Source organism: Panthera tigris, chromosome E1 (assembly GCF_018350195.1).
Source record: "Panthera tigris isolate Pti1 chromosome E1, P.tigris_Pti1_mat1.1, whole genome shotgun sequence".
NCBI classification, from domain to species: domain Eukaryota; kingdom Metazoa; phylum Chordata; class Mammalia; order Carnivora; family Felidae; genus Panthera; species Panthera tigris.
The window spans coordinates 54284543-54311355 of record NC_056673.1 but is presented as its reverse complement, the minus strand read 5'-3'; the positions used below and the strand labels follow the sequence as shown (position 1 = coordinate 54311355).

Below are 26813 nucleotides of genomic sequence, written 5' to 3'. Positions count from 1 at the left end.
CTTTAGTACAAGTGGTTTATTTCTCCCCAGGTGAGGGCGCACATGTACCAAGCAGAAGTGCGCCCACCTGGCTCCTTCGGGAACCACCCGAAGGATTCTAGTTTAGTTTACATGCATTAAAAACAACTCTACAGTTGCCAACCACAAAATGTTAAGAAGCAACATCCTGACACCGCGGAGTTCCTACCTGCGTGCGACGTGGCCCCACACAGATATATTTACGGTACACGGGATGTCGAGGTTAACGCAGGTGAGACAGGAGTCCTGGATGCCCCGTGGCTCTGTTCTGTCCTGGGGCCGGGGCTGGGCGTGGACAGCCACGGTGCTGTGAGTGTTTTGATGGCAAAGTGGCTCTCCCCAAATGGAAATGGAGCCCTGGTTCCAAGCCACGCCTCCCCACGCCCCTGGCTTCGGGTGGGCAAGGCTGTGGGGGTTCCATGTCTCGCACTCTGAGTTGACAGGAGATTAGAAGCACCAGAGACCCTAACCCTGGATCCTCAGCAGGCAGGACGGTGGGTCATTATTTCCTCCTGGCCAACGAGCTCCTTCTCAGCGAGCAGGTACATCCCAGGACAACGGGATGGGTCCGGGGTTGGGGGGATTAAAGAGGCCTGTCTCAGGTCAAGACACAGTCGTCTCGTTTTGCTAAAACCTTTTACCGCAAACTTGCTCAAAGACAAAAGGGAGGGGCAAATTCACATGGGCATTCCCCGGAACAGGGGACTCTGGTCAGCTGTCCCTCTTTGCTTCCTTCCTGTTTTAAAGGGCCTCCTCTCCGACTGGGATGAACCCACATTCCCATCGAGCAGCAGCTTGGGACAGCGTGTCTCACTGATCTTGTACTTTGTTTCAAAACCCTCCCTCCCTGCAGATGCTTAAAGACCTGGCCGATGCCAGACAAATGTGCAGCCGGGGGTAAGGAGTGAGCCCCAAGTCTACTGTAAAAACTGGATGTGCTGTGAGTTTCAATTCTTTGGATAATCAAAGCATTCAAAACACCGGGAGGAAAAAAAAGTTAAAGTCGCTTTCAAAGTGTCTATTAATACCTGAGACTGTCCCTACCTGCGGCGAACGAACTCACAGCATCGATTCTGGAATGGAAGACAGGCGGGGAAGGGCGCAAAGGATGAGCAGAGAGTGGCTGCTGTTACCCACACTGCCCCCCGGCTCTCACCTACGAGGAGCCTACGAGGGACGAAGCTGTGGTCCCCCAGCCCTGGGACCACCCACCACACAGCCTCTCCAACACCTTCCCTCTGTGGTCCAGGGAGAGTCTGTCTGGTGGCTCCGGGGCACTGATTTGGACAGTGTCTTGTCTCATCAGGGACATCACCTCCCTTAAAGGCATCTCCTGATCAGCTCTTCTGCTTTTATCCCCGGGAAAATGCCGCCCATCAGTGGGCAGCCGAGAGGAGAGAGGGACTCAGGGAGGGTGGTCACCCGGACTTCCGGCCATGTTAGCAAGAGGCACGGTCCTGGCAATGAGAACCATACAGCTCTCAGGTGGTGACGCCCGACCCTCCTTACTGCCGCTCCCCAACTGGCGAGGGTGGGATGTGGGGGTGAGCAGAACGAGGCTCCCCGCTTCGGCGTGGCGAAGCACCTGCGGGCGTTTCCGGTGTGGACAGGAGAGCAGAGGAGGGAGAGGCTGGCCCGAGTCACGGGTCTTCTGTCCGCCTGGGCCTTTGGTCAGGAATCTCAGCCAAGCCCGTGCTGACTCTCCCTGCTTCTCTGCAGCCCCAGGAGCCTGCCAATCCCGTGGTCCTGCGTCCAGTCTCCAGACGCCTTTGGTTTCTATTGAAGAAATGCGTGCGTTGGCATTAATTAAAAACCAAAACAGATCAAGGAGGCAGGAACCTCTGCGGAACGCGTGTTAGGCTGGAAACTCATTCCCGTAGTGCCTCAGGTGCTCATCCGCCACGGACAGGTAGGTGGCCCTCATGCTGGGAGAATACTGTGGGAGAGAGGGGGAGGGGACGAGTCAGAACAGGGTCACCTGTTACAGTGAAATCAGACCGTACTAGCAAAGGGGCCGGGGCTTCTCAGGGAGCGGGGGCCGGGCCAGTCTTTATCACAGGCATCGTGGGGACTGGACCAGAGTGGCTTGGGCAGGCTTCACTGCTAGCCATGCTTCCGGTCCCGGGGCCATCAGGACGTCTGGCTTCCAGCATCAGATGTGAGATGCACACACAGACCAGCCACCCTCCCTCTGCTATGGCTGCCACGTCCACTCCAGGCCACACCACTGCCACTGGGGACAGCATCGGGGTGCACCAAGGCACTGGGGAACCTGCCTCCTGAGTAGCTGAGGGCACAGGCCCAGAGATTCAGAGACCCAGGTTCAAATCCCAGTTATGCATTTTACTCATCCCGTGACCTTGGCTGAGGCTTTCCAACCTCTGCGAGCCTCAGTTTCCACATCTGCAATCAGGGATCTAGGAGCACCAGGCGGTAACCGTGCAAGAACGAGATGCTACGAAACAGGCAAGACACCTCACACAGCGCATCTCACACACTTGGCCCAACGTTACAAACACCTGGGAGCCTAACAGTTCCTGATGCTCGGGCCACGCCCACCAGTTTTGTTTTGTTTTGTTTTTGAGGTAAAACCCACATAACAAAATTAACCACCTTCAAGTGCCACCAGCACTTTTTTTTAAAGTTTATTTAGTGTTGAGAGAGAGAGAGAGAGAGAGAGAGAAAGAGTGAGAGAGACCACAAGTGGGGGAGGAGCAGAGAGAGAGAGAGGGAGACACAGAATCGGAGGCAGGCTCCAGGCTCTGAGCTGTCAGCACGGAGCCCGACGCGGGGCTCAAACCTACAAACTGTGAGATCACGACCTGAGCTGAAGTCGAACGCTTAACCCACTGAGTCACCCAGGGGCCCCACCATCAGCATGTTTTCAAAAAGCTCTTCCAAATGCAGCCAAGTCGGAGAAGCACTGACCTAACACAAAGTGTGCTCAACGGACGTCCGTTAGCGACTGCTCGGGGAGCACAGGCCTCCAGCTGGGGGGGGCGGCGGGGATGGGTGCTGGGGCTCTTTAACCCAGCGGTTCTTAACCATTTCGCAACATCTAAGACATTTCTGGTCATCACACCTGGGGGGTAGGGAGAGTGGGCAGAGGCCAGGGATGCAGGTAAACATCCTACAGCGCCCAGGACAGCCGCCCCCCACAGAAGGACCCAGCCCGTCAGTAGAGTGGGGGAGGAAGCCTGCTTCAGACTGTGGGGGCTTCTCCAACCTGCAGCCCCAGCTTTCCGCGTGAACCCATTAGAAACGCAGATTTCCCGAATCAGAAACGGGCTGGGCCCAGGATCAGGGCGCCTGGGTGGCTCAGGAGGTTAGGTGTCTGACTTTAGCTTGGGTCATGATCTCACGGTTCCTGAGTTCGAACCCTGTGTCGGGTTCTCTGCTGTCAGCGCACAGCCTGCTTTGGATCCTCTGTCCCCCTCTCTCTTCCTCGCTCCCCTGCTCTCTCTCTCAAAAATAAACATTAAAAACAAAAACAAAACAAAAAACAGGCTGGGCCCAGGACCCTGTGTTGCAACATGTCCCCCGGGAGATTCTGATGCACACTCGAGTCTGAGCATCTCCCCCTCGAAGCACTGTTTCCCGAACTTCCTTGATGATAAGGATCACCTGGCTGCTCGATGCACTTAGAACTTCCCAGGTGCCTTCCCTGGACAGTCTGCGTCAGTGAGTCTGGACTGAAGTCCTGGGATCGGTATTTGTCACAATTGGCCTGGATCATTTGTGTCCGTCAAATCTAGGACATGGTGCCTGAGAGGGAAGCAGGGATTCCCGGAAGGTGGAGCCTGGGGAAAGGCACATTTCCAGCCAACGGAACAGGCTGTACCTTCGGCCTGTCTTGCTTGCTATCACCCCGGGCAGTGAAATCCCCATCTGTCCCAGAGCTGGCGCTGGCAGAGGGAGGGGTGCATCTATACGTCAAACTCGCCATTAGCGGAGTGCTGATGAATATTTAGAGCAGGCACAGGGGGAGGGCAGGGAGTGGCAGGTGCGAGGTCTATGGGGGTGCACGTCCACACACGCTGGGGGTTCCTAGGTCGGCAGCATCTGTAGATGCCTCCTCGTGCCTCTTGCCACTTGCACGGCAGGAGGTGGGGGTCGAGCTGGGTGGGCTGGGTAGCCAACTCGGCCAAAGCTCTAAGAGGCCCTAAGCAGGTCTTAATTCTAGGAAGGAAGGTGAATTCTGTCCTTGAGCCTTGCAAATAAAGTCAGCCCTTGATTATCTCTGCTAATGGCAGGGAGAGTGGCCCGGATCTTTCAAAACAGAAGGTAATCCCCAAATCATTTTTATTTGGCATCACAGCACACGGACTAATTCCTCATTCCCAGCAGCAGATCGCCCCTAATTATGTTTCGCTGAGATTACAATTAAGATCAATCTGCATTCCTGGGTCTACAGCAGCTGGTAGGAGGAAAAGGAACCCAGGAGGCTTCTGGGTAGAGAAAGCCAGGTTGAGATTTAAACGGTGCCTACTCTGAATGCTGGCTTCCACTAGCCCGCGGTCCCTCCCTGAGGACCCCAGCGAGAGCTAGGCCTGCGTCTAGGGCTGTGCGTAAAAGGACGGCAGGTGAGGTGCTCTGGGCAAAAATAGCAAGGTGGGGCCGTGGGCGGGGCGGGGTTTCTCAATGTCCCAAAAGTGGACATTTGGGGCCGGATCATTCTCTGTTGGGCTGAGCAGCATCCCTGGCCTTTGCCCACTAGGTGGCGGTAGCACCTGCTCCCCTCCCCCACCACCCCCAAGTTGTGACAACCCCAAATGCCTCCTGACAGGCCAGATGTCCCCTGGGGCAGAACTGTCCCAGGGTGAGCCGCTCAAAGCTATGGTTCAAGTGCCACCTGCTGCACTGGACTCCCTCGGATCCCACACAGCAGCAGGGACAGGTCCCACCTCCAGGTCCCAAAGCACTTATTACAAGAGCCGCGTTTTTGAGCCCTTCCCGCTGCAGGTTATGCACTTCCTGAAGACCCGGCTGGGTCCCCACCTCTCCCCCGCCGCCCCCCCCCCCCCCCCGAACAGCACTGTGGTTTCCCCCGCAAGCACCACCTGTGTTTGGGGTTGACGCGCTGGATATGCGTGTGTGTGAGCACCAGGGCCCGGGCGTGTGTCATTGGCCCCGTGTCCTTGGGTCCCCAGCAGCAGCCGCTCTAGTTTACCGGCTGGATGGCCCCTTCCAAACCCCCTGAATTAAAATGCCTTGTCCAGGGGCGCCTGGGTGGCTCCGTCAGTTGAGCATCGGACCTCGGCTCGGGTCATGATCTCACGGTTTGTGAGTTCGAGCCCCGGGTCGGGCTCTCTGCTGTCAGCGCGGAGCCTGCTTGGGGGATCGTCTGTCCCCCACTCTGTCTGCCCCTCCTCCGCCTTGCACACGCTTTCTCTCTCTCTCTCAAAAATTAAACATTAAAACAATCAGTAAATGCCCTCTCCAGCCAAGTGGAGGCAAGGGGCACTTTAACGGACACCGGGCTCAAGAACTGTGCTGCAACCCCACCCATCACAGACTTCCGGCCTTGCTTTCCACTCGCCACCCCGGCCCCCCCATCTCTTACAGATGCCGCAGCTTGTGGAGAAGGTGGCGGCGGGAGGGAGCGGGCGGGACGGTGGAGAGTAGGGGTGGAGTGAGCGGTGCCCTCTTAGAGTATCTACGCACCACACAGACACGCGTTTACAGTGACTGAGTCTTCCAACGCCCGCCACCACCGTGGGGTGTGTGCTATTATGCCCATTCTACGGGTGGGGAACCTGAGGCACATAGAGGCGAAGTGCCTGTCTAAGGTCACAGAGGTCAGAAGCAGTGAGCTGGTGTGAACCCGGGCATCTGGCACAGGAGTCTGTGTCCTTGGATTCCACGGTCTACTGGCTCTACTCGAAGCGATCTATCTGTCTCAGCCAGGATTCCTGCGGCCCCCACACTTCTCTGGGAGAGGACAGAGCCTTTTCTTTCCAATATGCACCCCCTCGCGCCACAGGCTCCTTTCCCGATGCTGAGTCTCGGTCCCCTGGCTGGAAGCGGGCGTGGGCCAGAGGCACAGGCCCCACTCAGGTACCAGCTGAGCGGGGTTAAGGAAGGCTGGTGTCCTAGACATGGCACCGCGGGGCTCCACCCCGCAGCCCACGGTGAAAGGCTAAACACCATTGGAGAGCAAAACAATTTCCTTGGAGCAGAAAGGGACGCTCTCTCTTACTTACATTATTTCGTTCAGCAAACTTATCACTGCAAATTATTTCTCTGTCCCTTTGAGATGCATATAAACCTTTTTAAGGGCTAAACCAGACTCTTGCCAGCTTTGCAATCCAGGAATGTTTTCTTAAGAGCCCGACGCGGGGCTCGAACTCACAAAAACCAGGCTCTTGCCAGCTTTGCAATCCAGGAATGTTTTCTTAAGGGCCTGGGAGCCACCTCTTTGGAAGGTAACCATCAAGGACTGCCCCCATCTCCGTGGCAATGAGCGACGCTGAGGGCCACCCTAACTGGCATCGATTCGGGATGGACTAGTGTGACAGAGGCGCTGTGCGGTCCTCTTGCCTGGGGACAAGCGTGCACGGGGGTGAGGCTGTCTGGCTACATGGGGGTGAGCTTTCCGTCTTTGCAATGTCTTTAGCAGATTGCCAGCGATGTGCTTGGCAGTCCAGGTTTAATGCTTACTTAGTGACAAAATTGTTTCACTTTTTCTGCCTTCAGGGAGGGGATTCACCAGGTTGAGGGGAGGTCTTATCTGTCATCACTTCCCCAACAAGGGCCTAGCTCTGACTTTGCCCGGGAGCCCAGGTTACCGTGGGAGGAGGGGAGCCTCTTCCGATGAGCGGAACGTTCTCGTAGCGTGGGTTACCACCGAAGAGCATGGCCTGGTTCCTGCGGGCGAGAGGACAGCTCAGGACGGGGAGGCGCGGGGGTGGGGGTGGGGGCGCGCTCGGATTTCTCCAGGAGGGGCCCGCGGGTGCGCATGTGCAAGCACGGGGTGGAAATGGACCTGGGGGAACTGTGGGCAGGAATATAAGGGAAAGAGCCCTCAGAGAGGCCCAGGGGAGAAGCCGCGGGTGGGGCACCAGGGGCCAGGAGCAGCGTGGCCCAGAGAAAGGCAGCTTCTGGGCCCTGCGATCTGCCCTGAGGGCAAGGCTTGGCATCTACAGGGATGCACATGTACTGGGGTGGCTAGATGGCCCCCGGGGGCCTTCCCACCAGGCACCCTCTGGCTGCAGCCGGGAGACCACGGCTGGCCTTGGATGCCTTCCTCCCAACCCGGTTCTCTGGTACCCAAATGTGCTCCAGATCTAGCTCCCCTAGGGCTGGGGCGGGGGGAGGGGTGGCGGTGCTGCTCCAGCCGCGATGTGTGGAGACATGTACAGGGGGAGGCCCGGGGAGCCCTGCCGTACATGTATTCCGAGACTGGGGCATTGGAGATGGTCTGTGCTGGGGGCTGCAGGCTGGTCTGGCTGCCCAGGCCGCTGCTGTAGCTGCAGAAGCTTCGAAGCTGCCCCCGAGGGGGGTTGTGAGCGGCGATGCGTCGGGCCTGGGGGTTGAAAGGGTCGTCACCGTCGATGTCATCATAGTCTCTGTCCCTAGAACGACATACAGGACACAGCCGGCCGTGAGGGCCTGGACTCGGAGGCAGCGGTGTCCCGGCCGGCTTCCCAGGCTTTGCTCCCAGGACCCTCTCTCGCCACACGCGTGTGTCTCCCTCAGGTTCCTGAAACACATGGTCTTCAGGCCTGCCTCACATAGATCACTCCACCTGTTCCCAGCTTCACATCCACCTCCTCCAGGCAGCCTGCCATGCTGACCCTGTCACACTGACCCTCCCTGCCCTGCTTCCTTTTGTTCGATCTGCCCACAGGCACTGAAACACCTCATCTCTATCTGCTTCGTGAAAATGTAGGTGCCCCACTACCGGGGCTATAATCTACCCTTCTGGGTATTTTGGAAGCGCCCCTCCAGCATCCAGAGCCCTCATGATCTCGCGTCACAAAGCCCTTCAGAGGAAGAGAGGATGAGGAAGGGGCACCAGGTCGGGGTATGACACTGTCACCATGCTCTCAGCTCCACTCCTGCCCCGGGCCCTTGGAACCTCCTTTTGGGGGTCTGTCTGGACTCTCAGGGAAGTTTCTGCAGAAATCCAGCCAGCCTGTTGAGGCTGATTGCCTGGAGCCCCTACGGCCATCATTTGGCCCAGGTTATCGGCTCTGGGCGCAGTCACAGAGCAGAGCCTCCTGCGTGCTCCCCAGGAAGTCTCCTGGCAGCCCACCTGGTGGTAAAGTGCTTCCAGGCCCGCGGCCCCGCGCAGATCATGGTGGAAAAGGCCAGGGCGGCCAGGAGGGAGAAGAGGCCGAGGTAGAGCAAGCCCTCGATGCCGTCGTAGCAGATGCCAGCAAGGGCGTCCAGGTAGTCCTGGAGGAGGAGGAGGGACACGTTGCTGGAAGGCGGGTGAGGGCACGCCTGGGGTCTGAGCTCACTTCTGGTGGCCCCTCTCCCCAAGCCTCGGCCGGGGATCGTCTCTATCCCGAGCGCTTTTTGTACAGCCATTAAGGGTCCACACTCTGGAGCCCGACAGAAGGGCTTTTGGGGTTCACTCCATAAGCGTCTGCTGACCGCCTACTGTGTGCTAGGCACGCGAGGGTCGGGGTCGGTTCCGAGCAAGACAGACACGGCTGCAGGGTGGGAGAGCCAGAAGACAGGAGACATTACGCTAAGACCAGCATGGCCAGAAGGAGTGGATTGTGCCTTGAGCAGATGGGGGAAGGGGGCACGGGTGACATGTTCGGGAAAGAGGAAAAAGGGCCAGAAGGAGACGGGATGGGGGGGGGGGGGGCGCCAGTTCCCGCTAGGCCTTGCAGGCAAGTGAGGAGTTTGCTTTTTATCAGTAGGTGACGAGATGCGAGAGAAGGGATGCGACCCAACTGGCTTTTACAAAGACCACTGTGGTTGCTGTGTGTGAAAGGTCATGGAAGGTCAGGGGGCGAGAAAAGGCTGGAGACCAGTTAGGAGGCCACGGCCATCACCCAGGGGAGCAGGGCGGTGCTTGGGTCGTGGCAGAAGCGGGGAGGGAGAGAGAAGTGGACGGGTGCAAACGCATACTTGAGAGTCTAGATGCCAGGATTTGCTGAGGGATTGGATGTGGGTGGTGCAGAGGGAGAGAGGGTACGTGCCAACGTCCAAACCCAAGCCCTTGACCTAACAGCCTGGAACCTTCAGTGAGCCACTTTACAAATACACACGCATATAGGGGTGCCTGGGGGGCTCAGTCGGTTAAGCGTCCGACTTCGGCTCAGGTCATGATCTCACAGTTCGTGGGTTCCGGTCCCATGTCGTGCTCTGTGCTGACGGCTCAGAGCCTGGAGCCCACTTCGGATTCTGTGTCTCCCTCTCTCTCTGCCCCTCCCTGCTTGCACTCTGTCCCTCTGGCTCTCTCAAAAGTACATAAACATTTAAAAAAAAAGATATCCATATATAAATATCTATCTGTCCGCACATGCACAGTTTCCTTTTCTATAAAACTGCCCACGAAATAACACGTATTTGACAATTTTTTTTTTTTTTTGAGACAGAGAGAGACAGAGCATGAATGGGGGAGGGTCAGAGAGAGGGAGACACAGAATCCGAAACAGGCTCCAGGCTCTGAGCTGTCAGCACAGAGCCCGACGTGGGGCTCGAACTCACGGACCGCGAGATCATGACCTGAGCCGAAGTCGGCCGCTTAACCGACTGAGCCACCCAGGCGCCCCCGTATTTGACAATATTAACCGTGACAACTGAATGGCTTATGGGTACAGACTGTACGGAACAAGGGTGCGCAGAATCAACGGCTCACTACATGGAGCTGTGATCGTTATAGGACTCTCCGTGCTAAATCCATACGGAATGTGAGAAGTGTCCACACACCCTGGCTTAGTGCTTGGGGGGAGGGGAGCTCACCACCCCCCCCCCCCCCCCGCCCCAGAGTGTTCCCTGCATTCGGGGCTGTGTGATATGCCAAGTTCTTGGAGAGGCAACCCTGGAAATGAGCAAGGAATGTTCACTTGCAGCCGGGGAGATGGACGGTTGACCAGATGGCCGGGGAGTCTGGCCGATGGAGAGAGGCTGCTCCCTGGGAGAACATGGCTGGCGGGGGTGCCCCCGTCCTGCTTGCCACCCAGGGCACCCCCCCCCCCCCAGCACCTTGTGCAGCCCTCGGCAATCCAGCATGGCTGTCAGCTGGTGAAGGCCGGACTCCGACGAGTTCAACAGGAGCTGGATTCCGAGCAGGTCTTTCTGAAGCAGGAAGAGGCAAACACACGGACAGGCAGAGAGACGGAGAATGAGCGGTGGGGGAGGGCTTGTGGATAAAACCTCAGAGAGCAGCGTGTGCAAAGAGGCCTTTAAAGCCAGAGGGAGGAGGGGGACTAGACCCCTGGGGAGGGGAGCGCTCTCCACAGCCTGGCTCTGCAAAGCCATGGGGTCCAGGAGGGGTGAGGTAGAGCGGGGAGGAGGGGAGAAGGGTTGCTGGGGTCCAGCTGGGGCTCCCCCTGTTCCGGCACGGGTCCCGAGGGAGGCAGCCGCCTTACCTCCGCCGTGGGGAAGAGGGGCACGGCAAACTGTAGCAGACCGGCCACCTGGATCTGCATGGTGGTGAGCGAGCGCTGGAAGATGGTCAGTGCCTGGCCAGGAGAGACCGCAGCCCTGCCGTGAGACTCCCCTTCCCAGGCGCTGTTCCCCGGCAGTCCTGCCCCCTGGCGTCCCTGATTCCGGCCCTTCCCCTCATCCCTCAGGTTTCGCGGGAGCAGCACGGTCCCCTGGCTTCCTGCTACTCAACGTGTGGTCCTCGGATAAGCGGCATCGGCCTCGCAATGAAGCCAAAAGCACACAGCCACCTACACCTTACTGGTCGGTGTTGGGGCTTGGGGTCAAGGGGGGGCGGTAGGCAGGGCGAGGACGGGGCAGGGTGGGCATACCTGCTGGAAGGGGCTGCTTACGCTCTGACTGCAATATAGGTAGTAACGGGTCACCTCTGCAAGGCAAAGGCGTCGGCATCAGGCAGGAGCTCACAGGTGACCGGACCGTCATCCGTCCTCAGTGGCCAAGCCAACCCCCAAACTCCCAAAGGAGGGCGCTTCTATGAAATGGCCCAGAGGTCCAGCTGGACCTGAGGTTGGGGGGTGGGGAAGGGTAGGGGACTACAGGGCCGAAAGGTACGGTTCGCCGTAGGCCTGGTCTGAGTATTTAGAGCCTCTCTTGACAACACAGGGCCCGAGGGGGGGGGTTACCTGTGCGGATGTGGTCCTCTGTGATGTTCAGGATGAAGGTGTCGGGAGCTGAGCAGAAGTCACTGGTGCCCTGAGCCAGAGAGATGGGAGGGTGGAGGAAAGTCACGACACCGGGGTCCCGGCTGGAGTCAGGCACCCTCGGCCCCAGCCGCTCGGACCCCTCTGCTCAGTCCCGGGTGGAAAGCAACAGGCAGGAGCCAACTTCCCTGGGCCTGAATCCTGGCTCTGCCCCTTCCTAGCCCGGTAAGTCTGGACAAGTGACTTACTCTTTCTGTGTCTCAGCTGCCTCGTCAATAACACGGAGAGAAAAACGCTATCCACCTTAAGAATTAATCTATGTAAAACACCCCGGGTGTTTAATGACCCTGGCTTGGTCATTAAGCATCTGACTTTGGCCCGGGTCACGACGTCCCAGTTCGTGAGTTCGAGCCCCGCTTCGGGTGAGCCCCACTTCTCTCTCCCTCCCTCTTGCTCTCTCTGCCCCTCATCCACTTGCACCCTCTCTCTCAAAAAATTAAAATCGATCAATCAACCCAACACCCAGAAAAGTGACTGGCGGACAGCCAGCACTTGGCATTGTTACTGCTCTTTATTTCTCAGTGCCTGGGATGGACCCGAGGGGTCCGTGAACCTGCAAGACGTGTGATGGGGACTTCCTGCACCACGGCCATTGCTGACCTCTGTTGTAGTTTTGTCTTGCTGTTACTAAGCCCCACATGCTTTTGGGGTGTCAATCTATGAAGCGTCCCCCGCACTCTCTTCCTAAAGGATTCTGTTGGCATCGGATCCATCTCTGAGCCTTTGGGTGCGGGTTCTGCTCAGGATAAGATGTGAAGGGGGGGGACGGAGAGTTAGACTACGGGGCTCCAGGCTCTGCCACTGACGAACCCGATGGCCTGGGCCCCCCAGCATGGCCCGGAGAGGTGACCGCTAAGGGCCCACGGACTGTATGGGGCAGGCCGGGGGCCCTGGGAGAGGGAGCAGCCAGGATGGCATCCTCTGAGCCAGGCCTTTCCCAGGTCCAGCCTGGCGGTACGGTGGAGCATTGGGTAAAGGAGGCCTCAGAGTAAGCTCTGGTCCTCCAACCTGTTCCTAGGGGCTCCCCTGCTCCAGGGGACCCATCCCCACAGCCCCCGCACTGCTGGTGCCCTGCCCTCCTTCAGGAGCAGCTCCAAGCTGGGGCTTCGTTCATTCATTCACAGAGTCGATAACTACTTATAAAGCACCTACCAGATGCCCTGTGCTGTTAACACTAGGCATGAGTATAGTGGCCAACTGCATCGTGGTACTTACAGGCTTTGGGTAGGGCTGGGGAATAAGATGCCCCTTTACATTTTTTTTTCTTAATGTTTATTCATTTTTGAGAGAGACAGAGCACAAGCAGGGGAAAGAGAGAGAGACGGAGACACGGGATCGGAAGCAGGCTCCAGACTCTGAGCTGTCAGCAGAGAGCCCGATGCCGGGCTCGAACCCACGAACCGTAAGATGATGACGTGAGCCGAAGTCAGACGTTCAACTGACTAAGCCCCCCAGGCGCCCCTAGATGCCCCTTTAGATACGGAGCTTCCACAGGGACACATCTGTACATGCCCACGTGCTCATGTGCCCACACACAGCCACGTGCTCAGGACCCTGGGAGAATTACTCTATATGCAGATCACTAATACGTATCAATCAGACTGATTTTTGTTACTACCCATCAGAGCCACAGCACCAGCAGGCCAGGGGGCACCCCTACCCGGTCACTGGAGTGGCAAAGAGGGAGGAGCCAGACCTGAGTGGGTGATGGGAGGCCTTGGGAAAGATAGAGTGAGGTTGCCATCTTGGCCTGGGTCACCTCTGCCCCGTGCAAAAATATGGGATCCAAAGGGGGACGGGAGGCCCCCTCCCAGCCCACTCAGGCCTGCCTGCTCTTCAGACCCGAGTGAGGATTCAACTTTCCTGTCCAAGGAGACAAAGGCCCACACGTGCGTTATTCACACAGTGGGGATGGGGTGGGGGGAGGCAGGGGGCACTGGGCACGGGTGGGGACTGAGCACCGGAGAAGCCCAGTGTCCAGCCCCGTTGAGGCAGCTCTGGAGAGCACAGGTGACGGTCTGAAGGAGTCCCCCGGTGCCCCTCGCATGATGACACAAATGCACAGCAAAGCAACGGCGGCTACTGCTTACTGAACATTTCCTGTATGCCCCCCCCGCCCCGGGGGTTAACCAGCCCTTCTCCTCCTCTGGATCAAGTGCTATCCCTTCTCCCCATTCCACACTCGAGGAAGCTGAGGTCTGGGGAGCTTCAGTAACTTTCCCAGGGGTCCTGTTGGGAAGGGGTGAGGGGGGGCCGGCCTCCCCCGGGGTGGCGGGATTTGCAGGGAGTGTTCTGCTCAGCTGCCCACTGGCGTCACCCAAAGCCCAGAGCTCAGTTCCCCCAAATTCTACTCTGAGCAGGTTCTCGGGGGGTGGGGGTGGGGGTGGGCAGAGCTCCTTCCTGAGGGAGGTCCTCTCTCGGGGACAGGGAAGGGACGGGGAGGGAGGAGCTCGGCGGGGTCTGTCCTCGGCCCCACTGGCTCAGAGAAAGGCGGCTTCCCGGGGCAGGGCAGCGGGACCACACAAAGGCTCCCACAACAGCCTGCCTCCCGCGCATCACCCTGCTTCCCATTACCATGCAGCAGGGCCCACAGCCCGCTCAAAGGCGCATTCAGCTCCCTCACAGCACTCCCTCACACAGGCCTGACTCAACAATTGGGGAAATGGCCTTTCTCGCCAGAACTGGCAGCCCAGGGCGCCCAGCTGGGGGATTAAACCGCCTCTGGTCTCCCCGAACACTGAAGCCCAGTGCCAGGGAGAAGCCCCCGCTGGGAGGGAGCTGTCCCCCAAAGGGCAGCTCATGGCGGCAAGATGGAAGCTTCCGCTGCTTCCAGAAGGCAGAGGCTGCCCAAGGGGCAGGATGGGCCCCCGGAAAGCCTGCCTTCTGCAGTCTCCCTGTGCTTACAGTTGTCCCTGGAGGAGAGGCTGTCGGCCAGGCAGCTGTGCATGTGGCTCGGGCCAACAGCCACTCCCCTGGACTATGTACCCGCTCAGCTCCTGAGGACATCAGAATGCTCTGGAGCAGGACCTGGGCCCTCCTATCCTGCCCTTGCCTGCATCTGGAGGGGACCCGGCCCTCGGGACATAGGCTCCCATCTGCTTTTTCTCTCTCATGCCCAAAGTGGACACTGCATGGTGGGGGCAGGGAACAAAACAGGAGACACGCACCTCCTCTCCCTTCCGGACAAGCTCTGCCAGAAGTTGCTATGAGCTAAGCAGCACCAGGGGCCATTCATACTGTGGGCATCACGGCGGCGAAATGCCCAAAGCCAGAACGACTAGCCGGCCCCCAAGTCCCTGGGCAAGGCGTGAGTTTGGGGAGAGGGCTTCCAGAAGGTGCCCTTGACCATTCTTTTATCCCCAGGTAGCTAGGGCAGTACAGACGCACGTCAGGGTCTTAGTTTGTGGCCCCTGAATCAGGCAGGGATTCCCAGAAATCCCCCCGTCAATCCTGCCTGCCCCCCCAACTCTCACGCTTACACACACACACACACACACACACACACACACACAGCAATGCACCTCCATGGCATCCGTTCACACGAGGTCACAGTGATCTGCCTACAAGTCTTTCTTCTGCAGGCTGAGACCATGTCAAGAGCAAACATCATGTCCTCCTGGTCTCTGCATCCCTGGGCACCTGGCACGAGATGCCACAGAGCCAGAAAGTCGGTGAATGAATGATTCATGCGCACAGCTTAAATTGAGCGTTAGGTGTTTAAAGACCAAACATACCTACATAGGAAGCTTCCCCTACCTTGTGTGTTTCTTTTTAGACATTTTCAGGCACCACATCCAGAAACATACACCATTGTGTTTTAGGCTGTGTGTGCGAGTTCAAGGCAACGGGCCGGAAGGCAAGCTAAATGCCACATTCCACATTCCCGATGCCCAGGGAAGCTGGCCAAGCAGTGTGCTTCTGAGGCCGGAGGCTTCTCCAGCCTGAGGTTGAGATCCCGCCCATCCCCACCAGACCCGGTTAGTTCTTCACACCCAGAGAGGTCACCTGGCCATCCCAGCTTGGCCTTACTAGCAGTGGCTGGGATGCTGGAGTGGGCCAGTGGGGCGGGAAAGGGATCAGGCATCTTATCTTGGTTCTGCCCCTAAATACCTCATGACCTTGCGTGAGCCTCTTCCTTTCTCTGGGCCTCCGTCCCCCCGGGAAGGGCAAAGGGGCCGGTGAGGACGATCCAAGCTCACTCAGTTCAGGGATTCTAGGTCAGGGACAGAGACCAGAAGCTGGCCCTGCCCTGGGGGCTCTGGGCACGACACATCGACATGCCACCAGACAGACAGTCCTGGTCGGACCACCCACCTCCCCCCAACCCCGAACTCACCACTGCTGCAGCTGTGTCGGCTGCCAAGGACGTCCAGCTGAGGAGCAGAGCCAGCACCCCGCAGCACAGCATCCTGGGAGAGGCACAGGCACAGGCTGGCAGGCGGGAACACTGAGGGCTGTCACCCCACCAACCTCCAGTGCCCTTCCTCCTCCCCACCATCCTGTCGGCCCTGAAACTCTTGCAGTGGCCTCTAATACCAGCCTGCTGACTGCTGGGAGAGAGGCATGGAGGCCGGAGCCCTGGGCCGAACAGGGGACCCCTAAGCCTCCCCCCGCCCCCCGACAAATTGCCCCTGGCCAGCAGCAGAGTACGAGCCATGAGGACACAAGCTACGAGGAGGTGTTGGTTAGAGACGGCAGAGGCTCTAAGGCTTGGGCCACATTCCTTCAGCTGTTCAGCAGACCCAGGGACGGAGGGGGCCCAGGGAGGAAAGCCCAGTCCTCACTCCGTGTCCAGATGGTAAGTCAGTGGCTGCTGTCTCCCTCGACTGGGGGCTGAGGAGGGGTCGGAAGGTGGCTTCAGGTTCTTGCCCCCCACTACACCCTCCGAGGCCGGCCAGGCCCCCATCTCTCTCAGACGGTGGCACCGTCACCCCCGATGCTTGCCCGGCTCTCTGGCCCACAGACGGGGATACTCACGAGGCCAAGAGACCCCTGGAGCGCCTGGCCAGTCCCAGGCAGGCGACGAGGCAGATGAGCAGGTCCAGGATGAAGAGGAGGAGGTAGGAAAGCCATCTGGGTGGACAGGTTGGGACGGTCAGGGGGAGGTACCACCCCACCGGGGTCACCCCACCTGGTGCCTAATGGAGAAGCCTGCACGGCAACCCCGAGGCCCCCCCTGACAAATTGCCTCGGGCCAGCAGCAGAGCACGAGGCTGTGCCCCCTACCCTGGATAGGAAGCACCAGTGTGTGCAGCAGATGGGCTCTTCAGGGGCTCCCGGGGCTGCACCCCCCAATTCTCCCTGGACAAAGGGGCCACCCTCCCCCGCCCAGGCCGAGGGTCTAAACCAGCACTGACCGCTAGAACTTTCTGCAGTGATGGACACGTTCAATCTCTGTACTGCCCACTGTATCTGCCCCTGCCCACGCGTGCCTCCAGGGAACTCGAGATATGGTTTGGGCAGCGGAGGAGACTCATTTCTAACCTTAGCTGCTTTTGATTAAATTATATCCCAGCGAGAGGCCCCTCGCTGGACAAGGCAGGTCGCCATGGTCTCCCTGCAGCCCCCCAGCAGGTGTGTCTTTGGACCCCGGTTCCTGCTGCTTCGAGAACTCTCACCAGTGTCAGATCACAGCTAACATTTATGTCCACAGATCTAAGAAAGCCGCTAAGATGCCGCTTCTGTGATGAGGGCTCAGCCTGGCTTCCCATCGTCCCGGTGGCCTGGGATGCACCACTTAGCACAGTTAGGTTCATGTAAGCAATATTTGTGCCATACCCTGGGTTTACTGCCAGGGGTGCCTGAGGCAGGGGGCTCGTTTCTAGACCACCAGGGAGCTTAGCAGGGGGCAAGGGAGCCCCAGGCCGGGTCATCTCAGGGCACCCCTCACTCCTCAGGCCTTTTGCTCCCACCCAGGGCTGCACTGACGGGGACAGGCAGTCACACACCATTTGGGAGAGCCTGACAAGCTGCCTCCCTCCTTTAAGACTCAGTTTCCAAACCTTTACTGCTGGAACCTTCATCTCTCAGGGCTGGATGAAAAATTAAATGCTCACTTAGGGGCGCGTTGGGGGGCTCAGTCGGTTGAGCGTCCAACTTCGGCTCAGGTCATGATCTCACGGTTCGTGGGTTCAAGCCCCGCCTCGGGCTCTGTGCTGATGGCTCAGAGCCTGGAGCCTGTTTCAGATTCTGTGTCTCCCTCTCTCTCTGCCCCTCCCCTGCTCACTCTCTCTCTCTCTCTCTCTCTCAAAAATAAATAAAACATTAAAAAAAATTTAAATGCTCACTAAATGCAAAGGTTAATAAGGCATGTCATCGAGGGATTTCAAAGTCCCCGCTTTCCTGCTTCTCCAAAGCATGGGTTGAGGAACCAGAGCGTCTAAAGTCCAAAGGCACTGATCCAATCCTAAGCAGAGCCCCCTAGTTCCTTTCGCTTCCAAACAGGATCCCAAGGGGGTCCTTACAACCGAGCGCCAGCCTCACCTAGCAGCTGAGGGACAGACAGAAGGGGCTTCTCCAAGCCCCCGCAGCGGGAACGCTTTTGATCATGATTATTTCTCTTGATGCAACAGGCAGATAAACTCATGGACCCCCTCCTCTCCAGCAATGATTTGCTGCTTCACCAGCACCGTCAGGAGGCTGAGAACCCGTGTGAAGCGTAGGTGGGAAGTGGCTTCCAGAGGGAGGAGAGAGCATGTTGAGGCCACCAGGCAGCCAAGGGCGCTTCTTCCCGCCTCTGGGAGTGGAGGCTGAGTGCCGAGAAAGGGGGCTAAGCAAGACCCCTGACTCTCTGCACAGAGACGTACAGCAGCCTCGGGTCTCCCAGGACTGGAGCTGGGGTTTTGGAGCAAGTGCAGGGCCCTCCCTCCACCGACGAGCCAGTTTCCTGAGAGTCAGGACAGGAAGGAATCTCAGGAACGTCACATGTGAGGACCCCATTCTGCAGATTGGAAAGCAGACAGAGGCCCGCGGGAGGAGAGCCTGGCCCAGGAATTCTGGACTCTCCACATCTGTGAGTCTCCCCGCAAGAGACATGGCCAGGCACCTCTCAACATCCTGGTTTCATGTTTCAGTCCTAAAGGTTTCTTATTACCTCTCTCCCTGCTCTGCACATCAGCGGAAATCAGGTTAGGATTGCTTCTGTCACCCTCCATGATCGTGTTTCAATGTGTTTTCTCTGTATCCGCACCTCGTGTTGTAAGGAATTCCTGGAAATAGCTCTGTGGGGCGGATGTGTTTTCCCAGAGGGGCCCAGCGGTGATCCGGGATGTGTTTCTAACCAAGAACTTGGCTCTGGAAGGAGCTACCCAGGCCTTTACTCCCAGAGCTCTCCCGGACCCGGCCTCCGCCGATGCCTTGGTCACACCCCTTATAAGCCTCTCGAAGAGGCTTGGCTTTTTATGGTCTCCAATACTTGGCCAGGCCGTGGCTACAAGTGCTAAAAAATATTTGCTTAGCTGGATGGCTGTGCTTTAGAACCATCTGGAAAGAGAAGATGGGGAGTCTGTTCAGAGGAGAAAGCTGGTTAGGTCGAGGAATACGTCCTCTGTTCCAGGGAAGTTGAGGCAAGGGAAGAAACGGGCAGAGAGCAGGTGAAGGAAGGGACAGAACACGATGGTTTCCAGGGGCCATGCATGGGTGCTAACCTTGGACTAGGCCGTTTCCACCTCAGCCTGAGCAAGGGGGCTGGGGATCAGGGGTCAGAGGGGACCCTTCGGTTACCCACACTGAAACAGGTGATAAGCTTCATCATGATCTTTCCTCCCTTTTTAATGAAATCGTCTTAAAAAGAAGCCCCTTTCGATATGTAAACTCTGACTTATTTCATCTTTGTCGTTACCGAATGCCCACATGAGGCCCTTGGGTGTACAAGGTCCTGTTCCATATCCACTCACAGAGAATGGCAGGGTCAAAGTGGACACCGGCTTTCCACCTGCCCCCGAGCCCCCCTGACCAAGGTTCCAAACGTTCGGACAATGAATGGCCCTCAGGTCACGGGACTAATCGGATGCCACTGTTTTAGGTCACGGGTCACAGCCAAGTCCTTAAGAGTCTCCCTTAAGAGTCGGGAGAATGGCAGTTTTGGATGTGAGGAAAAAAAAAATTGGTGGGAAGCTGGATCCGTGATATCCTGGGGATGCAGGGGCTGGATGGGCTGCAGGGATGAGTGGGGAGCGCCAGCGGGGGCTGGGGACTTCATGCGTTTCCGTTGACAAGGTCTGGCTTTATCCTACCCCAGGGGAAGGGAGAGCCCTGGACTGGAGGTCCCGCGAGAAGCATATCCTCTGTGTTCTTGTTAGTCAGTCCGGGGTGGGACTTTCTCATAAAGGAGAAATGAATCCAGAAAACCAGTGTAAATTGTGCAACGGGGCAGCGGGTAAAGGCTCTGACCTAATGCCTTGAGGGGGAACCAACACATTTGGGGGCGGGGGTGGATCCCAAGAGCTGCTGTTTGCTCTTCAGGACTCATTTATTCATTTCGACCCAGGGGCTCCCTCCGTGCAAGGTGCTGGGCCCTGGCGGCACGGCGAGGCGCACTTTGTGAGTGGAAGACTCAGGCAGGGAGCTACCCAACGCCAAGACTGCCACCTCCTTCCTTGGCTCTCCCCAGAGTGACCTTCACTAGATGCTGCACGTAGAGGGAGGCAGCCGGTCCCTGGTCAGCTGGCCTGTGTCCAGTGCCTTAACTCGGGATGGGGTCTGGGAGGCAGGGGAGACACAGACGGACGCCCCAAGGTTAGATGATGTAGGTATGAGTTTGTACAGCTGGGTGTGGCCAAGGTGGGGTGCTGCCCCTCAGCCCCCCATCCCTCGGGCTCTGCATTAGTGAAGCTAGGGCATCTCTGCCTTTGCTAAGAAGTTGCCATGAGGGGGGGCGCCTGGGTGGCTCAGTCGCTTAGGCGGCCGACTTCGGCTCAAGTCAATGATCTCACAGTTCGTGAGTTCGAGCCCTGCGTCAGGCTCTGTGCTCTGACAGCTCAGAGCCCGGAGCCTGCTTCGGATTCTGTGTCTCCCCCTCTCTCTACCCCTCCCCTGCTCACGCTCTGTATCTCTCTGTCTCTCAATAATAAATGAACGTTAAAAAAGTTTTTTTTTAAAAAAGAGAAGTTGCCATGAGGGGAAGCTCTATGCAGGCGGATAGGCCACCGTCTCCCTGACCCCCTGCACCCCTGTGGCTGAGTCTGCAGGTGTAGGGAAGCCTGCTCTGGAAACCCTGGCCGGCGAGGAACCTATAAAGCCCTTACGTCTTACCCAGCACCAGCCATGGAGAATGCTGGTCCCGAAGGAGCCCCTGGAGGCCAGGCCCAGCCTCCAGCGCTGGATCCTGGCACTTCACGGCCCCTTTGCCCCTTTCTGGGCCTCTGGGCCTGCCCACATAAGGAGGCTGCTTTACATGACCACCACTCAGCACCAACACCCCTCCGATTTCAGGCATGGCTTCTTGAGGCCTTCGGGTGGGGAGTCCCTGCCTGGCCCCCAAATGCAGACTGGGCTGAAGGAAGACGCACGGCCCCCGCTGCCCCCCCCCTCTGGCCCCTCACCTGTAGTACTCCACGTAGCCGGTCTCGTCGGCCAGCTCGGTCAGCTCTGCGGTGACCTCCCTCCACGCCGGCAGCCCCGACAGCTGGACAATGATGTTGCCCGCCATCTGCTGCATGAACTTCAGCGTCTGGATATAATCACCCCGGGCAGCCAAGATCTCACTGAGCCGAGCTAGGTGCTGCTCTAGGTCTGCCTCCATCTTCTGGGTGGTTCCGGATACCTGGGGAGGGGCCGGGGTTGTTAAGTCTGGCCTCCTCGGGTGGGAGGAAGCTGGAGAGGTAACAACTATCCTGACACGAGCAGGAGGGCAGAGGCCCCGATCCCCCCCACCCCCCCAGCCAGCCCTCACGTCCCTCCATCTACCAGGGGAGGGGAGGCCCAACCTGGCCTTAACCGGGCCCCGGGCTCCCAGATGGGGAAACAAATAGGAGAACCTGTTTTGCTTCCTTGCAGATTCTCTTAAATCTTTGAACATCTTGGAGGATCAATTCTTTTTTTTTTAGACTGAGGAATAGAATATTTCACTGAAAAATTCCTCTGTTGCTACCTGACTTCTTGTTCCTACAGTCGGATCTCTGAATGCCTCACAAGGGGAAGGCTTTGTCGTGGGACCCAGCAACAGCTCCCCGGGTGTCCCGGGCCCGCATGAAGGCAGAACAATAGCACTTTGAAATGACACAGACGGACCGATCCTGCCTCCGAAGAGCCTGGCCAAGTGACAGGGGGAAATCGGGGCCCGCTCTGAGGGCTCACACACCCGCCCCTGCTGCCACCGTCCAGCCAGGTGGACGGACAGGTTCCCTCTCTCAGCTGGGCCTCGAGGGCCCGGAGCTGAGTGGACCCTGCAGGAACAGCTTTCTTTCCAAAGGCACAGAGGGAAAGGCGATGGCACTGACTGTCCTTGGCTTTCAAACAAGAAGCACAAATAGGGTCTGGCTCAAACAGCCCGGACTCAGGGTTCCCGCTGGACCCAGGGACGCAGCCTGGGGACCCCGAGCTCGCCCCCGCAAGCCTGCTCTGAGCCCGCGTGCCAGTGTCAGGGGGAAAATTCTCTCGTGGAAACTGGCTGGCCAAACCAACAAGCAGAACCGGCTGGAGGGCAGAGTGTGTGCTAATCCTCCTGGGGCCGCCTCAGCTCCCCCAGGTCTGGAAGGAAGATAAAATGCCAGCAGAGGGGGCAGAAGCTTCCCAGAGGACAGGCCCATTAGGTAACACTCCTGGCCACCAGCGGTGGGGCAACTTTGTGGCTTTTCACATCTGCGCTGCTCCATGAGCTTCGGGTTCCAGAAAAGAGAATGGCCCTCTTTGTTCCCCTTTGTTTTGTTTTTCAACGTCAGCGGCTTGTTCCATTTTCCGGCTTGCTCTCCGTTCTTACAAGTTGGGTAAGGACTAAGAGGAACCAGACGGCAGAGGTAGTCTAGATTGGGCAGTTTATAGCTTCACACGGAAGAAAAAAAAGACATACAAGCAGATTCTCTAACTATCACCCTAATAAACTTTCTGTTTCAATTCAGTAAGATCCGCGTGTAAGTGTTTTGTCCAAAAAGCACTATTACTAAGTGCCAAGATTAGGATGTGTTTTATATTCCTACATGATAGAAAACCGGCTTTAGAGCAAAGGGCTGCTAAAAATGATCTGTAAACTTTTTCTGTAAGATGATTTTTTTTCTCCTTCCATAGCTCCGTAGCTTTAACTTCTTGATTTCTTAAATCTCTTCTTGGCAAAAGACAAAAGCCGGGAAAACATCTGCCAGGCCCCTCGCTTCCCTCCTGATGTCCTCCCGAAGATAACAACAATAAAAAAATTAAAACCACAACGTTGATCTGCTTACAGCCCTGCTCCCTCCCCATTCCCCACTCCATTCCATTCCTCCTCCATCCCCCGGCCTCAGAGGGTGACACGAGAGCTCCCAAGGGACAGGGACCAGGGACGTCTCAGAGTTGGGACAGAGTTCTCCCCCACCTTGGTGACGAGCTCTGTGAACAACAGGGGACAGATGGCTCAGCTCCCGGGGCTGGGCTGGGGTTGGGGCAAGCAAGCAGGTATACCCCAAGATGACAGAACAGTTGTCCCTGGCCCAAGCACCGGCTGGGTGATCAGATGCAAATTCTCAGCCTTGTGCCAGGCCTGCAAAATCAGAAACTCTGGGGAAGGGCCCAGCACTCTGTGTTTATCAGGCACTCAAGTTTGAAAACCTCCAGAGGGGAGGAAGCTTCTCTGCTTAATGAGATTTTCTAGAAGGGCAGCCGCATCAGGGGGCAGAGGCGTACAGCCTCTGCAGGTGGCCATGAGCCACACCCCCCCCCCCCCCCCCCCCCGCCGTCTCAGATCCTGAAGGGAGGGGCTAAGACCAAAACACCTGGGTGCAGGTTCTGGTTCCAAACACACTAGCTTCAAACCCTGTGCCCCGGATTCCTCACCCAGCGGCTGCCATGGGCTTGCTGGGGCTCTAAGGAGACAGCCCAGAGCGGCCACACTGGCCACTGGAACGGGTGGCTTAAGTCTGAATCGGCCAGGCTCATGGGGCCCTTATTTTAAGCTGAGACTCTGAGGGGTCAGAGGTGTGCCTGGTCCCCTGGGTGAGTCGCTGTAGCTCAGGCTCCCTTCACTGGAGGAGAGAAGGTAGATGAGGGGCACTGGACGAGAGAGAGGAAACCCCTGACCGGCACTCCCAAATGACCCTTTCTGACCACCCCCCAAATCAAAATGTGCGGCTGACCCAGAACCCTGCCAGGCCTGCCTGAGCCTTGAGCTGCGGCCCCCACCCACTGGGGTCCTCAGAGTGGAAGGGTGCAGGGGTGGGACTTCCGATCCAGGAAAGCCCTGAAGGGTTCATCTTGCTCTGGCCCAGTTCTGGCTGCCTGACCTGTCCTTGGAGTCCTGCCCTCCCTACTCCCACTCACCAAAGCCTCCTCTCTCCTTCACAGTGATTACAGGAACATATATAATTACAGTAATTATAATAATGGCACTCATTATCATAGTCACCCCATCTGGGGGGACTTTGTAGATTACCGGGCACTTTCATCAACATTATCTTATTGAACACCATTTCCCTGATGTAGGCCTTCACCCCTTGGATCTGGGGAGCCCTCCAAAAGCTGCTGCTTCCCTTGCAACCCTTGGGACCCAGTATGTGGGGTGCCTACCCTGAGGCCCAAACCAGCCTCACAGGCCCTGGCAAGGGCCCAGAGCCCTGCCTTTCCACAGGGCCCCCCGTGGGCTCACCCAGAGGAGGCAGGCGGTGGTCCTGCGCAGGAAAGAGACAGCTCCCAGCTGGCTGGACCATCACAAAACCCTGGGGCTCCTGACCTCAACTTTTAGACATGGTGCATAGAAGAGGGGCTGACGTCCAGAGACACACAGAACCCTTCCCTTTGGGAACATGGGGGAGTTTGGAGACGTGGGGCTCGCTGTGGAATGTCCAAATCTGGCTTGGAGACTCAGCCCTCGGGGCAGACGGGCCAGCCTAGGGGCTTGTTCCCAGTTCCTTTCGTGTGTATATTCTCACCTTACAGGACAGGAAGAACTCAACCTTTCCCATCAGGATGGCCCTGGGATTCTCGATCTCAGTCCCCGGCGGGGGGAGACAGGGGCCATTCCTTATGATGGGCACTGGTCAACTAGTGCAGGTCATTTCTCTGGGGCTTCCCCGGGGAAGGGACTCTCCTTTTGGGGCTGGGTTCCTCCTCTAGGGGGAACTGGTGCTGTGGGTGGAGACAGAGGGGGAGGCAGAGCCTAGAGGCAGTAACCACGGAAGCCCTTTCCCGCTAGGGTAGAGGTGGGGTGGGGGGCCCAGAAAGTGAGGACCCCTCCCATGCCTCTGGGCTGGCCAAGCTGTGTGCGGCCTCAAGGCTGCCCTCAGGCCCACATCCCAGCTGCCCACCCTCGCCCCACAGAGCTGCCTCTGCCCCATGTCTGGACGACTCAGTCTTCCAGGGATGGGTTCTGGTGGATGCAAGGGGTAGATGGACAGGCGCTGCAGGACAGGTGGGTCCTGGTCTGGCGTGTGACCCTCAGCTCCCCAGAAGGGCTCTCTCTGAGGCCAGAGCCACGCCAGCAGCCTTCCTGGGTGCTGTCTCTTTAAGGGGCACCACCCACCCCCTGCCAAGGGCTGCTGAGGGATTAAGGTCTTAGAGGAGCTTAGGGAGAAGGAGCGGGCAATGAGGTCGAACCCTCTTCCAGAATTGGGTCCCAGGGCAATGTCCAAATGCTCTGGCTGGGGCTGGACTTTGTGGCTGTGGCTGCCCAAAGACACAACCTGACTGTTGGCTGAGGTCACCCCTCTGCAGGGGACATGGTCCAGAGGGGACTGGGAGCAGTGGGGATGTCCAGGGACTGGCTCCCCTGAAAACTGTCCTTTGGTTTTCTACCGGAGCCTGGCTCCTAGGGGCACGGGGGCTCCCTGGAAACCGGCCCAAACACCTACCTGCTGCTTACAGCAGAGGTGACAAGCACTTAGAGGCCAGGGAGCCAAGGCCAGTGTTTGAGAAAACCCTGATCCTGTGGCTCGGCCTCTCACTCAGGCCAGGGGCCCAGCAGAATGGCTGTGGCCCTAAAATTCCAACCCCTTCTCTGGCAGCCCACCCCATCCTCCACCCTGAGCCCCAGCTGGACGCCAGAGCCCGGAGGACACCTCGTCTTCCCACCCCTCGGGGTGCTTCACTTGGTTTTGAAGCGTTTCACACCTTGACATCTTCTGGACCTCATGGTGCCCCGTACGGAGCATTTGAACTGAACATCAAACACCATGGGGCTGATTGTCCACGTTCAGGCTCCCCTTGGACAAACGGGGAAGTGGTCAGCCCTCCGGAAGTGAAGAGGATTGGAGTCCACGGCCATCTCCGTGTCCTCCCAGGACCCGGTCAGCCTTTCTCCTTTTGTCCTCACCACCCCTCCCTGCCCGAAGAGCAGAAGTTGCCTGTTTACTCCCAGCAGAACCAAATGCAGCCCCAAGGGGTGTCCGCTCCACCCCCCCACCCCCAACCCCCGAGCCAAGCTGGCCGGGCCGTGACTGGGGCCCTTGTTCTGAGCACGCTGACCTCACGGGCTGTGCCCGGCCCGGCCAGTGCTGCCCGTGAGCCTTACCAGTGCATCTATCCCCGAGAAGGTGTGGTTCGCGTTGTCCAGGGAGTAGATCAGCTGGTACACCCCGTCATTGGTCTCGCTGTTTCCATAGAAACCAACGCCCACCGCGGCACTAGAGGCGAGACCCCAAGCAGAGTCAGAGGTGACACCCAGAAGAGAAAGTTTTTTGTTTTGTTTTTTCAAGCACAGTATTTTTAAGAGCGGTTTTCGAGTCACAGCAAAGTCGAGCAGAGGTACAGAGATTTCCCACATCCCCCGTGCCATCGAGAACACCTGCACGGACACGTCATTATCACCCAGCGTCCACGGCTTACCCTAGGGACCACTCTGGGTCTGGAACGTTCTGTGGGTTTGGACAAACGTATGACACGTATCCACCGTGACGGTATCCTATGGACCGGTTTTGCTGCCCTAAAAATCTGTGCTCCACCTATCCCGCCCTCCCTCCCCGGCCACCCTGATCTTTTCGCTGTCTCCACAGCTTTGCCTTTCCCGGAATGTCATATGGTTGGAATCAAACAGTCTGCATCCGCTTCAGACTGGCTCCTTTCACGCAGTGCTATGCTTTTAAGGTTTCTCCACGTCTTTTCATGGCTTGATAGCTCATTTCTTTTTAGTGCTGAGTGACAGTCCAGTATCTGGATTTACCCATTCACCTACGCAAGGGTACCTTGGCTGCATCCAAGTTTTGGCAATTATGAACACAGCTGCTGTGAACAGCCGCTCCTTTTTGAGTAAGGAGCTCTTTCCTCCCCAGGGAGGGAGGGGAGGGAGTTCCGGCAGGTGAGGGAGGTGGGGGTGAAGGTTCACGGCCACCTTGCCCCTGGCCTGGC

The 26813-nt window shown here is 57.9% G+C and overlaps 1 protein-coding gene across 2 annotated transcripts in view; it reads right to left on the bottom strand.

Moving 5' to 3' along the window:
* Nucleotides 1–26813, bottom strand: part of TTYH2 (tweety family member 2) — a 38090-nt gene continuing 11277 nt past the window's right edge. For both annotated transcript variants that reach the window (XM_042967005.1, XM_042967006.1), the window contains 12 exons: nt 25981–26092; nt 20891–21111; nt 16326–16421; nt 15685–15757; nt 11271–11340; nt 10959–11014; nt 10572–10664; nt 10186–10278; nt 8276–8418; nt 7407–7592; nt 6807–6885; nt 1–1954 (listed from right to left, as the gene is read on the bottom strand). In XM_042967005.1, the coding sequence (XP_042822939.1) occupies nt 1874–1954; nt 6807–6885; nt 7407–7592; nt 8276–8418; nt 10186–10278; nt 10572–10664; nt 10959–11014; nt 11271–11340; nt 15685–15757; nt 16326–16421; nt 20891–21111; nt 25981–26092 (1303 nt within the window). In that variant the 3' untranslated portion in view covers nt 1–1873. The remainder of the gene's footprint in view (nt 1955–6806; nt 6886–7406; nt 7593–8275; nt 8419–10185; nt 10279–10571; nt 10665–10958; nt 11015–11270; nt 11341–15684; nt 15758–16325; nt 16422–20890; nt 21112–25980; nt 26093–26813) is intronic.